This window comes from Talpa europaea (genome assembly GCF_964194135.1).
Source record: "Talpa europaea genome assembly, chromosome: 11".
NCBI lineage: Eukaryota > Metazoa > Chordata > Mammalia > Eulipotyphla > Talpidae > Talpa > Talpa europaea.
In genome coordinates, this window is record NC_140078.1 from 40,428,905 (window position 1) to 40,441,726 (window position 12,822).

At 46.1% G+C, this 12,822-nt stretch overlaps 1 protein-coding gene across 3 annotated transcripts in view; it reads left to right on the top strand.

Moving 5' to 3' along the window:
- Nucleotides 1-1,485: 1,485 nt before the first annotated feature.
- Nucleotides 1,486-12,822, top strand: part of PYGB (glycogen phosphorylase B) — a gene marked incomplete at its 5' end in the record, with an annotated part of 53,377 nt that continues 42,040 nt past the window's right edge. For all 3 annotated transcript variants that reach the window (XM_084247883.1, XM_084247884.1, XM_084247885.1), the window contains one exon: nt 1,486-1,728. In XM_084247883.1, coding sequence (XP_084104009.1) covers nt 1,486-1,728 — 243 coding nt within the window. The remainder of the gene's footprint in view (nt 1,729-12,822) is intronic.

Here is a 12,822-nt window from a genome sequence, read left to right on the forward strand (position 1 = left end):
CTGGGAGGATAGCAAGTGCAAAGCCCCTGAGGTGGGTATCTGCTTGGACAGTTCACAGCAGAGAAAGTCCCATTGGTCCCATTGAGAGCAACTGAGGGTTATCAGGAAATGCCACCACCCAAATTGCCTCTTTGGCATATGGATTATTTTTTTTTTCAGGATTTTTTTCCTTTTTATTGAAATGACATTGAATTATATCAAAAATTTCAGGCATACATCACTGAGAATCATGTGTATATACTACATTAAGGTCACACCCTGACTCACCCCAACTAGAGAACATGTTCCTGATGGGATTGTGGGGCATCTTGAGAACAAAGGACAAGGAAGAGGTTGGGAGTGGGTGGGGACATCTGACTGAACCTCACAGGAAGCTCAGAGCACAGGCTCAGAGCAAAGCAGGCTGGGTGCAGGGGACGACCTCATGTCCTTGGAACCATAGCCTTAAGCAGGTGCGTGAGACTGTGTCCACACCCCCTGATCTCAAGCTCACATGTGAGGAGGAGTGGAGGAGGCTGTGGCAATGTCTCTGTCACAGTGACCCAACTTGGAGGGGACGAGGGGGTTGTCCTCCCTGACCCATTTTAAAGGGCAAAGGGTCTGAGGGCCCATGATTTAAAGAACAAGGTTTCTCAGAAAGAAAGGGGGTGGTCCCTCAGAGAAGTGTCCTGGTGACACTTGAGGGCAGAGCATGCCCAGGAGAGAGCTGTCTCTTGTTCATAGCAACCTGGCATTTTCTCAGTGTAAACTAAGTTTCATTTCCTTAGTTGGCATTTTCAGAGTCCTCGCCACCCCAAACTAAGAAGACTGGATCCACCACGCGCTGGTGGCTGCCTTTCAAACGTGTACTCCCTGGGTCCCTTCAACTTTACCAAGCCTCGGCTGCTCTCCAGCACTCAGGACACTCCCGACTCGGGGCAGCGTACGGGGTACTGACACCCCTTCCATCCTAAAAGCCTGGAGGGCAGACTCCTTCCCCTAACTGCCCTCAGGCAGGGCAATGAGCGCCACAGCTGGCATCCTCGAGTCCTCTTGTGCAGACTCGTCGAAAAAGGGGAGACCCCGGCTTTTGAAGGGCCGTGAGTAGGTCTCATCAGCTTCTTTTGTATAAAACCGGACGCCGCTGGCCGGGTCCTGGGATCACAGCCACCCCGGAGTCTCGCCCCGAAGGCCCCGCCCCTCCCGGAGCTCGGCCCCGCCCCTCCCGGAGCTCGGCCCCGCCCCTCCCGGAGCTCGGCCCCGCCCCTCCCGGAGCTCGGCCCCGCCCCTCCCGGAGCTCGGCCCCGCCCCTCCCGGAGCTCGGCCCCGCCCCTCCCGGAGCTCGGCCCCCTGTGTCCGGGAGGCTCGGCTCGGCCCTCCCGCCGCAGTGCGCAGGCGCGGCCCCTGCCCGCGGGCGTCTCCGCCGTCCCCGGCGCCAGAGCGGCCGTAGCATCCTCGGTGTCCGCGTCTCCTCGCGCTCCGTCCTCTCCCTCCCCGGCCGGCGCGATGGCGAAGCCGCTCACGGACAGCGAGAAGCGGAAGCAGATTAGCGTGCGCGGGATCGCGGGGCTGGGCGACGTGGCCGAGGTGCGGAAGAGCTTCAACCGGCACCTGCACTTCACGCTGGTCAAGGACCGCAACGTGGCCACGCCCCGCGACTACTACTTCGCGCTGGCGCACACGGTGCGCGACCACCTGGTGGGCCGCTGGATCCGCACGCAGCAGCACTACTACGAGCGCGACCCCAAGGTGAGGCGGCCCGGGAGGCCGGGGGCCTGGCGCTCGCCCTGCACCACCCCGAAAAGGGGCGGCACTGGCGCCTGACCCTTCGGGCCCCGGGCCTCTGCGAGGTGACAGCGAAGCGATGCCCCTCTCTCCAGAGAGACGCGCGCGGGGCTGGTGCGCGCCGAAAGGATGTGGAGCAGAGGGAGCCGCCCCCTGCCCGCCCCTGCAGCCCCTGCAGCTCATGGGTGGTCCTTGCCCGGGCCTCTGGCCGGGGAGAATCGCCTCGGGTGGGGCCCCTTCCCCGCCTTCCCCGCCGCCTCCCTGTCGCGTTTCCCCGGGGGCAGCCTGTTGCACGGTCCGAACCCGGTACTTCCCGTCCCGCCCCCTGGGCGCAGAGTGGATTCGGGCTGTCGCTCACGGTCCCTTGCAGTCTGGGTTGCGGGGTGGGGGGCTTGGCCTTGGCCTCTCTTCAGGACCGAGCCCGCAGGACCCTTCCCCCACGATCCAGGTCTTGCAGGGATCCCCTGTCCCCACATCATTGAGCCCTGGAATCCTAGAGGAATTTTCTGACCTGTAACTAGCTGTATGCTTCTGTGATAGCTGCAGAGTCAGTGCTTCCTCCTCCCTCCACTCCCACGTCCCCCACCTTTTGTTTTTCTGCACCAGCAGTGTGGGAGAAAGGGGGGCTGGAATCAGGCCCAGGCAGTTTTATGTTTTGGAAGAGCTCAGTCTTCTGCAGGGAATTGTGGACCTTTTTTGGCCAGGCGGTGAACAGAAGAGAATCATTTAAGACGCTTGCGGAAGCAGGAGGGGTCAGAATGTCAGAGAAGGAGCCCACAAGAGATTCTTGGTTTTAACATTCTCACACCTTCCTTCCTTAAAAAATACGTTAAAAGTTCATGGGTGTTATTTAAGTAATTGTTACTTTTTATATTTTGCAAGAATGTGTGTTTATGGAAGAAAATACACAATAAACAAAAGCAAAGTAGCCATCTCATTTGCTCCAAATTGTAGATGTATGTCCTTTCAGATCTTTTATTCTTAAATAGAGGTACACATTTTATAGTTTTTCTGTTTTACTCATCACAATTACTACTTTTTCAACAACTTTCTAGGTCAGTGTATGTGCTTCTCTGACATCATTGGTAGTTCTCAATTTGATAGCTAATCATAGGCTTGGCCATGATAGATCACAGCCCCTCTGCTACCAGACTTTTGCTTTTTGACCTTCTCTCTGTCTTTCTTTCTCTTAATCATGGAGAATTTTGTCCTTTCTACTATACTAATTTAGAGTGAAGACTGGCAAGGAAAGAATTCTTTTGCAGGCCTGCAGCCAGTTTGCAAACATTTGATTTGTATACCCCTGGGCACCTGGGCAAAAAATACTTTGATAGTATTTTGGAGTATTTTTATGGGCTTTAAAAATTGTTTAGTAGTTACGGCAGCCCTGTCTTGCTCCTGTATTTCAATAAATCTGCCTGTTCTTTTCTCAAAAAAAAAAAAAGAAAGAAAGAAAGAAAGTTAGTAATTGCTAAGAGTGGGTTTCTCTTTTTTTCTAAAGTAGAAATGGAAAGGACAAATTTGTTAGAATACCAACTGAGCCTCTTCACAGTTCGTCAGAAAGAAGTGGCACCAAATGGATAAAACAGGTTATTACAACAAGGGCTCAGAATGATTTTGCCAGGGAAACTGGCCAAAAGACAGTGGGCCCCTTAGAATTTCCTACTGATGGTAGAACTAACTGATTCAGTTTTTTGTTCCTGGAGCTGACAACAAGGGTATGACTTTCAAGGTCAAGGACATTTCCCTGGAGCAGGGCCAGGAGATACCTCAACACCCTAGAGCTCCCTTTAGAGTCCTCTTGTATAATTAGATCCTAAAGAGGCCAGTGATGGACTCAGAGGTTATGGAGATGACCTTTCAAGAACAGAATTAATCCCCTTACAAAACAGGTTTGCCTAACCTCAGTAAGAGGGCTGAGTTTTGATTGTCTACTGTAGAGGCTACAGACAGATACCTTTCTCTGTTAAGGAAACCACCTGACCTGTAACCAGAGGGTTGTTTGTGTGCTAGTTTTAGATACAAAGGCCATTTAAAAATGGAAATTAGAATTGAAGTGCTTCAGCCTGGCTAATTCATTTTGAAAACAAGCCAGGCCTCCTCTTTGTCTACAAAAGTTGCGCATTTACTTATAATGGATCAGAAACAAACCCCACTTGGATCTGAGCCCCAGGAGAGATTGAATCCCAGTAAAATTCCTGCAGAGCTCCACCCCCAGCCTAGCAATGGCTCAAAACTGTGTATACTCCAGACTTGGGTAGCCTGATGCTCTGTAGTTAATAAATTAGAGGGCACTTGTTTCTTATTTTTGTCTTTTAAACAATTACACAAGTCCTTATGATTATTGATGGAAAAACTAGAACATGTAGATAAGCCAGAAGAAAAAATTTAACTGTGGTCTCACCTCCCAGTAATACGGTAAACACTATCCACATTGGTGGTTTACATCCTTTTTTCCCTATACTGAGAGAAACATTTGTTTTTATTACAGTGTAGTACAGAGCTACCTGTGGTTTCATGACTTGGGTTGTAGCAGAAACAATTCTATTCTGCTCGGAGGAAGATTTTTTTAAAAAGATTTATTTATTTATACAAGAATCAGGGTACAGGCCAGATGTGTGGGAGGGTGAGAAGATTCACCAGAGACAGAGTGGGGAACAGAACAGGCAGAATGACTAAATATACTGCTAAGAGAAGCAGCGGACGAGTCAGAAGAGGTCTGCTGCACCATGTGGGTATCTCCCTGGCTGGGGATCGAATCCATGCTGCAGTGGCTGCGGATAACTTCGTAGGTTGAGACTTAACCCCTTGTACCACCAGGGAGGCCCAGAGGAAGATTTTTCAAGCAAACTGCCTCGCAAATCAGCAAGTCAAAAAAAAAAAAAACTGACTAAAATTAAGAGTGGTTAGTTCTGAAGGCAGTTGAAGGATCCCCTGAAGTGATAGCAAGGTTGGAATCTGGGATGAAATGTCTCTGGACTCCAAAGTCAGGAAGGGAAAAGAACTTGGATAATGAGGGATGGCTTGGAGGAGTCCAGGCTCCCGTGGGGCTTTACCATTCAGCCAAGGTGACTCTGGCTTGGATGGATTTCTTAGCCTTTCTTGGCCTCAGTTTTTTAATCTTTAAAATGAGGTGGTTGCATTAGGTAATCCATTTGTCAGAGCCCTCAGCATTCTTAAAGTTATGGCTTTGTGTTTCCTATAAAATGTTTCCATTTTAAATTGACATCCACCTCATCCAAAAAGAATTTTAGATATGACACAAAAGACTCAAATTAATAGAAGACTCAGAGAAAGCTGGGGAGAGACAGTAAGAGTAGAAAAGCAGGTGAATTCAGCTACAAGGTCAGGACATAGAATGCAGATGTATATTGTGGTCAACCAAAGCAAATGGCAGACCATGCCAGATTATGGGAGTCATGGAATATCTTTTGTAGCTTCTAGAATGGGCAGGTGCTAGATTTCTTCCAGGGGTCTTAAAATAGATACTGTGCAGTGGGGACACTGAACTACCGCACCCTGCAGTGGATGGAGTAATCAGTTTGCTGTGGCTCCTGCTCATATGCTCATTGTATAAACCACAATGGTAGATTAAGGAAAAGCAGCTCTACCATGGGGCCCAATTGCTGTTAAGTACTTCTAGTAAGGTAATCATAATGAATGCAGTTATTCTTACAGAGTTTGGGAACTTGCTCTTGCACAGTATTCGAAGCCTTGGCTGCCCACAACTCCTACTTCTGATGTTTTTGTTTGTTTTAAAGATTTATTTATATACAAGAACTGGGGTACAGGCCAGAGGCACAGGAGAGTGAGGGAATTCACCAGAGACAGAGCAGGGAGCAGAACAGGCAAACAGACCAAAGGCACTGCTGAGGGGAGCAGTGGGCCAGGCAGGAGAGGTCTGCCGCGCCATGTGTGTTCCTCCCTGGCTGGCCGGGAAATGAACCTGCACTGCAGAGGCAGTGAACAGCTTCACAGGGCAGTGCTCAACCCGCTGCGCCACCAGGGAAACCCCCAAATATTTTGTTTTAATTAGCCATTGGTGGGACCCGCCACGGGATCTTTGTGACACACTGAGTTGTTCTGATGCCATTAATCTATGTGAAGTAGACCTTGTTTCCCAGGGGAAGGCTTTCCTGACAGCAGATAGCTCAAAGCTGTTTTCTCTGGCTAGAGGCTAAGGATGGTTTTTGTTGCTGATTATCCTGGCAGCTAGCCAAGTGGAAGATGAAGTTAAGTCATTTTATGAGATTGAGAAGCCCTTCAGCGTAGGTGCCATGACTTTTTTAGTGGATAGTCTGATCTCTCCTCCGACTGGCTGTTTTGGTTCATTTTCTGTGTTGTTTTGGCTGGGCCAAGGTGCCCAGATCAGTCCAGGTCAAATATTATTCTGGATGTTTCTGTGAGGGTGTTTCTAGAATGAGATGAACATTTGAATCAGTTATGCAGGAAACAAAAAGTGGGGTTTTGAGTGAAGCAGACATCCCTCCATAATTTGGGTGGGCCTAATCGATTGAAGGGGTTAATACAAAGAATTAGGCCCTCAACCCTCCCCAGCAGGAAGGGATCCTGCCAGCACACTGCCTTTGGACTCCAGATACAACTCCGAGTTCCTTCAGTCTCTGGCCTCAGATTTCGGCCCTGGACCTTCACAATCAAATGAGCCAACTCCTTAAAATAGAGCCCTATAGTTATGCTATCGATATTGTTTCTCTGGAGGACCCAAACAAATACTGTGGATGACTGCAAAGACCCATTTATCTTATGAAGTATTGTAACTAACCTCACTTCTGCCCTTTGAAAATAATTTTTGAAACTTTATTTTACATGATTTCAAATTTTAGAGTTAGAAGACTAATACAAAGAATTTCCTTCTTCACCCAGACTCCCCAAACATAAAACATCTTGACACGTTTGTTATATCCTTTTCTCTTGATACATAAATATATTTTTTCTCTGACCCATTGGAGGTAAGTTGCACACTTGATTCTCCTTTACTTCTGAAAATCTGGTTGTGGGCTTCTAAAGAATCAGGGAGACTCTTCTGTAGCTTCAGCCACATGGTTAAACCTGGAGGTTTGCTTTGACACGGTGCTGTCATCTCTGGATCTCACTCTGCTGCTCCTCTTATCCCATTTAGAAGAATTACAAATAAGAAAATTGAGAGAATGTACTATGTCTTTTTAGATTACACTTTTTTTTTTCATTAAACAGAACAAGACTTTAAGCCATTTAGAAACTCACACATTCTAAGGCATGAAGCAAATAAACAGCAGGGTTCCTAGGTTGCAGCAAAGTCCTTCACTTGACTACAGAAATTTAAAAAGGTAATTGGAAAATAGAAAAGTTTGCTCTATTATGTCTTTGACAGGATCTTTTGGAATAGGAATTATATGTTATTTTGGTTTAAATGAATCTTTTTCTCAGCCTTAAAACTTGTTTAAAAATGAAAGGTGGGGCCTTCCCTGGTGGCACAGCGGTTGAGCGCTGGGCTGCGAAGCTGCCTGCAGCCTCTGCAGTGCCAGTTTAATCCCCGGATCCCTGGCTGCCAGCGAGGGTCCCACATGGTGTGCAGACCTCTCCTGCCACGCCCGCTGCTCCCCTCAGCAGTATATTTCATCAAGTCTGCCTGTTCTGTTCCCCGCTCTGGCTCTGGTGAATTCTTTCAACCTCCCACACTTCTGACTGTACCCAGTACTTGTATAAATAAATAAATAAATCTTTAAAAAAAATGAAAGGTGAAAGTGGCTCTGTTTATAATGCTGACTAGTATGACACTGGCTATAAATACAGTTTGACATAGTCCAGATCACTGCATATAACTTGCTTAAACTTGGGCTTATCTCTCAGTGATGAGGCAATTTCCACGGTTGTTTGCTCTGGGATGGGAGTGAATGAATATTTTATAGAGCTGAATAGAAGGAAAAGAGAAAGGCAAAGGGTTGTAAAAATGTGATGAATGTAGAATAAATTTGTTTCCTGCATAACTGAGTGATCTCTAAGATCCCTGTAAGTTCTCATATTCTATAATTTTACTATTTTTTTTTCAAAGTTGACTTGGAGCTAACATGACCAATGTTCTAAACCAAGGTATTAGTATCTGAAGTGAAGTAGGAAATCTGTGATCCACACTGAGACAAAATCTGTCACCAATGGAAAGCCACGTTTTCCTGGCACTTAATTTTAAAAGAAAGAACTTGAGTATGACTCCCTAGGTTGGGAACTTAAGAAACATGGGAGATAATGCTTGGCATCCTTGTATAAACAACACGTTGTGGTCTTAGAAAGCTGTTCCTGATCTCTCTCTTGCTGGGCTACTATGAGGGCTATGGTTGACACATGGGAGGTGGCCCCACTGCTTTGTGGAGGCTGGGGAGCCTACCGGATCTAGCAGGTGGAATGCTTTATTCACCAACCTCTTTATTGAGCCAGAGTCCCCTGTGTCACATCAAGGCAGGCTATGTCCTACCCAACAGGGAGCCAGCTGTGAGTCATGGGCACCACGGTCTGCTTCGCCACTGACATGTGGCTGCCAGTGTGTTAAGATGTGGGGTGCTGACAGAATGTAATAGACAAGAGGAGCATTGCTGTGTTTCCCTGGGTATAGGATGACAAGTCTCTGGCCACATCTGCCTGGAGAATCAGTTTTTTTTTTTTCCCTTGGAGAAAGTGATTGCCCACATCTGTTTTATTGCCCTGTGTACTGGAAAGTTACTTTTCTTTTCTTGCAGGGCATTCAGACCCTTCTGTTAAACAGTCTCAATTAAAAACACTTTTAAGAGAAGGAAAAGAAATTGGAGGTCTCTGAAAGTTCAGTTTTATTTATCTTGGCTATGTAAAGGGCAAAAACAAACCCTCTACCTTTTGATAATAAACTCAGACTCTATAGGTAGAGTTATTAATACCTAAGATAAATATTTAGAAGTCTAATATGTGTAATATTTGTGTCGATCATATTTTCATCTCTTTGTGCAAAAGAGCTTCATTTATGCTTTTCTATGATGTTACCCATTAGTGTAGGCTTTGCATGTAATAACTAAATTTAATTCAAAAAGTAAAGGCTTGGACCTCTCTGAGGTGGTGCAGGCAGTTGAGTGCAGCGCTGTGAAGCTGTCCTCAGCCTCTACAGCGCCAGTTTGATCCCCTGCCACTGGCAAGGGTCCCACATGGTGCTGCAGCCTTCTCCTGTTGTGCCTGCTGCTCCCCTCAGCAGTGTATTTCGTCAGTCTGCCTGTTCTGTTCCCCGCTCTTTCTCTGGTGAATCCTCTCACCCTCCCCCGCATCTGGCCTGTACCCCAGTTCTTGTCTAAATAAATAAATAAATAAATAAATCTTTAAAAATAAATAAATAAATAATAAAGGCTTCCTCTGGGCTACTTAACACTTGTTACAGTTGCAATGCAAGAAAGGATCCTACAAGAAAGATTAACAGCTCAGTTCAATACCCCAGGCACTAGGCTGGTATAGAGAGGTCGAGGGGTTCCTGTGGTCAAGCTGAAGAAGGTGTGAGTCTCGTTCTCCCACCAGAGCACCCTGAACAGGGATGGCAGGCAGGAAGCCCATGGGACTAGAGGGGTGGAGAGAACAGGTAAGGTGTGGGATGGCCTTTGGCTGCCACAGCAGAGTTTGGGGCCACTAAGGAACTGGCCCTTTGCAGGTGAGAGCCCAGACTTCTACTCAGACAAAGCCAATGCCTTTAGGTATCTTTTTCCAGAACTGCCGCCCTGCTAATTAGGTTCTACACTCTCCCTGAAAATCTGACTTGTTGAGTGGCTGCCATTGCTTGAGTCCAAGCCTAGCACCTTGTTGGTCCCCCAAATGGATGTGGTGCCACAGGTAGGGGAGGGGCTCTGGGGACTTCATGTGCAGGGTTCAGGCATCTGTGCGTCTCCTTGATTGGTTGCTCCAGCCAGCGCCCTCTGTCTGGTAGTTTTCACTGTGAACCATCTTAAGAAAACTAGAGAAATTGGGGAAAACAAAACCATTTGAAGAAACTTTAAAAGTTCTTCAGTCACGCACTTAAGAAGAGACAAGCCACAAATCTAAGCCCAGTGCCCAACAGAGCCAGGTCTGCAGTGGTGCCTGGCTTGGAGCTGGCCCACCTCATTTTTTCTGAGACCCCAAATACCCTTCTTGCTCCTACCCACCCCCACCCCCTGACAGAAGGTTGCCCAGCATTATTGCAGAATAAAATAAACTGCTGAACCCTTGACATCTGTGTTCAACTTGTAAGGATGGGTCGAAGGTTATGCCATAGTGTTCATCCCTTAAAAAAAGCATCATTTTTTTTTTCATAGTGCTAGTTAAAGGTTAAGGAAGATCAGACTATAACAATTTAAAAAGTGCATACTTCTAGTTAAAGGCAGAATTAAACCATCTCAATCACATTCGTGACTTGCCAACGTTTTATAAAACCTTTAGGAAGAACCCCCAAAGTAAGTATGTGGGGAGACATGATCACTGATGTGTTGGACAATTGTGCTGGAATGTGATAGTGGAATGTGACAATTGTGCTGGAATGTGATAGTGAGCTCCTGGTGAGTGTGCTGTCACACTGGCCACCAGGCCCAAATGGAGGGTGGGGTGGTGCAGCGCCACGGAAACCCCGTATGATGATAAGTCCGTTCAAGTGTAGTGTAAATAATGTCCAAAATGATGACAAGTCAGGAGGGCACAATGGAGCGTGAGTGGCAGTGACAGCAGTGGCACTTGGCAAGGCTGTGCAGGTGCAGTCATTATACTGCTGTGTGATATAAAGGACACTGGAATCTGATAACAGTTTAGAAGCCATACATGCAGATGATCAGAAATGTTTAAAAAGGCTGTCAAAGATTAAGTCCGTATGCTTTTTTTTTCATGCATGTTCTTTCAATTTTGTAGATTTAAATATGTATAGAAATTTTGTACTTTTCAACCTCTTTATTCAGGGACACCACACAGATACTGTTTGTCTTCCACATGGATGTTTTTCTCTCCACTTCTTTTCAAGTTTGCCCCTAATTTGTTCACTTTCTAACAGGGTTTTTGTTTTCAGTTTTGCTCCTGTTTCACATTCAGTAGTGCCTTCATCTCTGTTCATTTTATCTCTTATTTGTTTGACTTCATGCTCGATTGGGACTGCTTGTTACCTTATCAGTGCTGCTGAGCTTCCTGGATGGTCTTATTGATTAATTCACCCCTGTGTGAATGCTGACTGTACTTTGCCCTCTGTGTTTCCTCTTCTGTTTTCCTGGCTTTTTTTTTGTTTTTTTTCCCAGAATGTAGACCTCTCCATATCTCAGAGTAGAGGGAATACTCCCTGAACCAGCTGTTTGCAGCTGGATATGGGCAAGGGCTAGTGTGTGCAGCCTGGAGGGAGCAACGCCTCCCTGGTTCCCAGAAGCTGTGCATATGTTGCTGTGAGTGTGAGCACATGAGAATGTTCTGTAGTGTGTACATGAATGTGTGAAGTGCTTTATCCTTTCCTTGGCTTCAGAAGGCAGAGAAAAGCCGAGAATAGCCACCTGTGTCCCCACCTGCACTTGGTATTGATATGGCACAAGGGCCAGTTTTCTTCTGCTTCCTGCAACTGGTCACTTCTGTTTTCTTATAATCAGTGTGTTTTAAGAAGTGGGCAGAGGCATTTTCTACCATCTTTTACAACTGGGGGTATATTATCTTTTATAGACCATTTATTTTACTGGTTATCAGTTATATGACTTGCAAATAGTTCTCCTATATAGTGGGTTGTCTTTTTTTGTTGTTGCTTTCTTAATGGTATCAACATTTTAAATTCTGATGAACTCCAATTTGTTGTTTTTTTTTTTTTTTTAAGATTTATTTATTTGTTTATACAAGCACTGGGTAAAGTCTGAAGTGCAGGGGGGTGAGAGAATTCACCAGAGCCAGAGCGGGGAACAGAACAGGCAGACTGACGAAATACACTGCTGAGGAGAGCGGTAGGTGAGAGAGTGAGAGGTCTGCTGTGCCATGTGGGACCCTCGCCAGCAGCCTCGCTCAACCGCTACGCCACCTTGGGAGGCCCTCCAATTTGTTATTTGTTGCCTTTCTCTAGAGGTCATGTTCAAAGAAACCATTTCTTAATCCTGTAGAGATTTCTTCTATGTTCTCTTCTAAGAGATTTATGTTTTGGTTCTTGTACTTGGGTCTTTGATTCATTTTGAGTTAATTTCTATATATGTTTTAAAGTAGTACATGTGGCTATTCAGTTATCCTAGCACTAGTTGTTGAAAGATTTTTCCCTGCTGAATTTTTTTGGCATCCTTGTTGAAAATCAATAGACTATAAATTTGAAGGTTTATTTCTCACTCTGTTTTATTCTTTTGCTCTGTGTGTCCATCCTTATGTCAGTACCACATAGTTTTGATGACTATAGTCTTGTAGTTAGGCTTGAATGTAGCGTGAGCCTTCCAATTTTGTTCTTTTTTCAGGATTAATTTGACCATTCCAAGATCCTTGCATTTGCTTCTGAATATTAGACTCACTGATAGCCAGCAAGGAAGCCAACTAGACTTTTGATGGAGGTTATATTGAATCTATGATCTATAGATCTATGCTGGGAATACTGCCATCTCAGCAATGTTATGCCTTCCAATCTGCTCATGTAAGATGTCATGGACCCCACTTTCTCAAGTCCCTGCCTGTGTATTTTGCAACTGGGAGTCCCTTGTACCAAGCTCACCCTGCTTTTTGGTTATGAGAAGAATCGTTTTAAGACTTCTGCAGTAAAATGGGAAGCAACTGTGAGAATGCTGCTGTAAAAATCCAGAGAGTGGCCACTGTTTCTCAAAATGTTTCTGGTTAACAACTGGTCAGAATTCTAAAGGCAGTGTAAAAAAAAGTACATGCGTGCAGGAAATGGACCCAGGCTCACAGCATAGTTGGGCAAGGACCACGTTTGCCTACGAGCAGGGCCCTGCACGGGCGCCCAGCTGCCCACCTTGAGCCAAGGAGAATGAGTCCAGGCCTTTTCCTTGCTGTATTCTGCAACCCATAGTGGAGTAGACTTTTAAAATTGTATCTTGGAGGTTTTAACCCACAGGAAAGATACAGCCACAG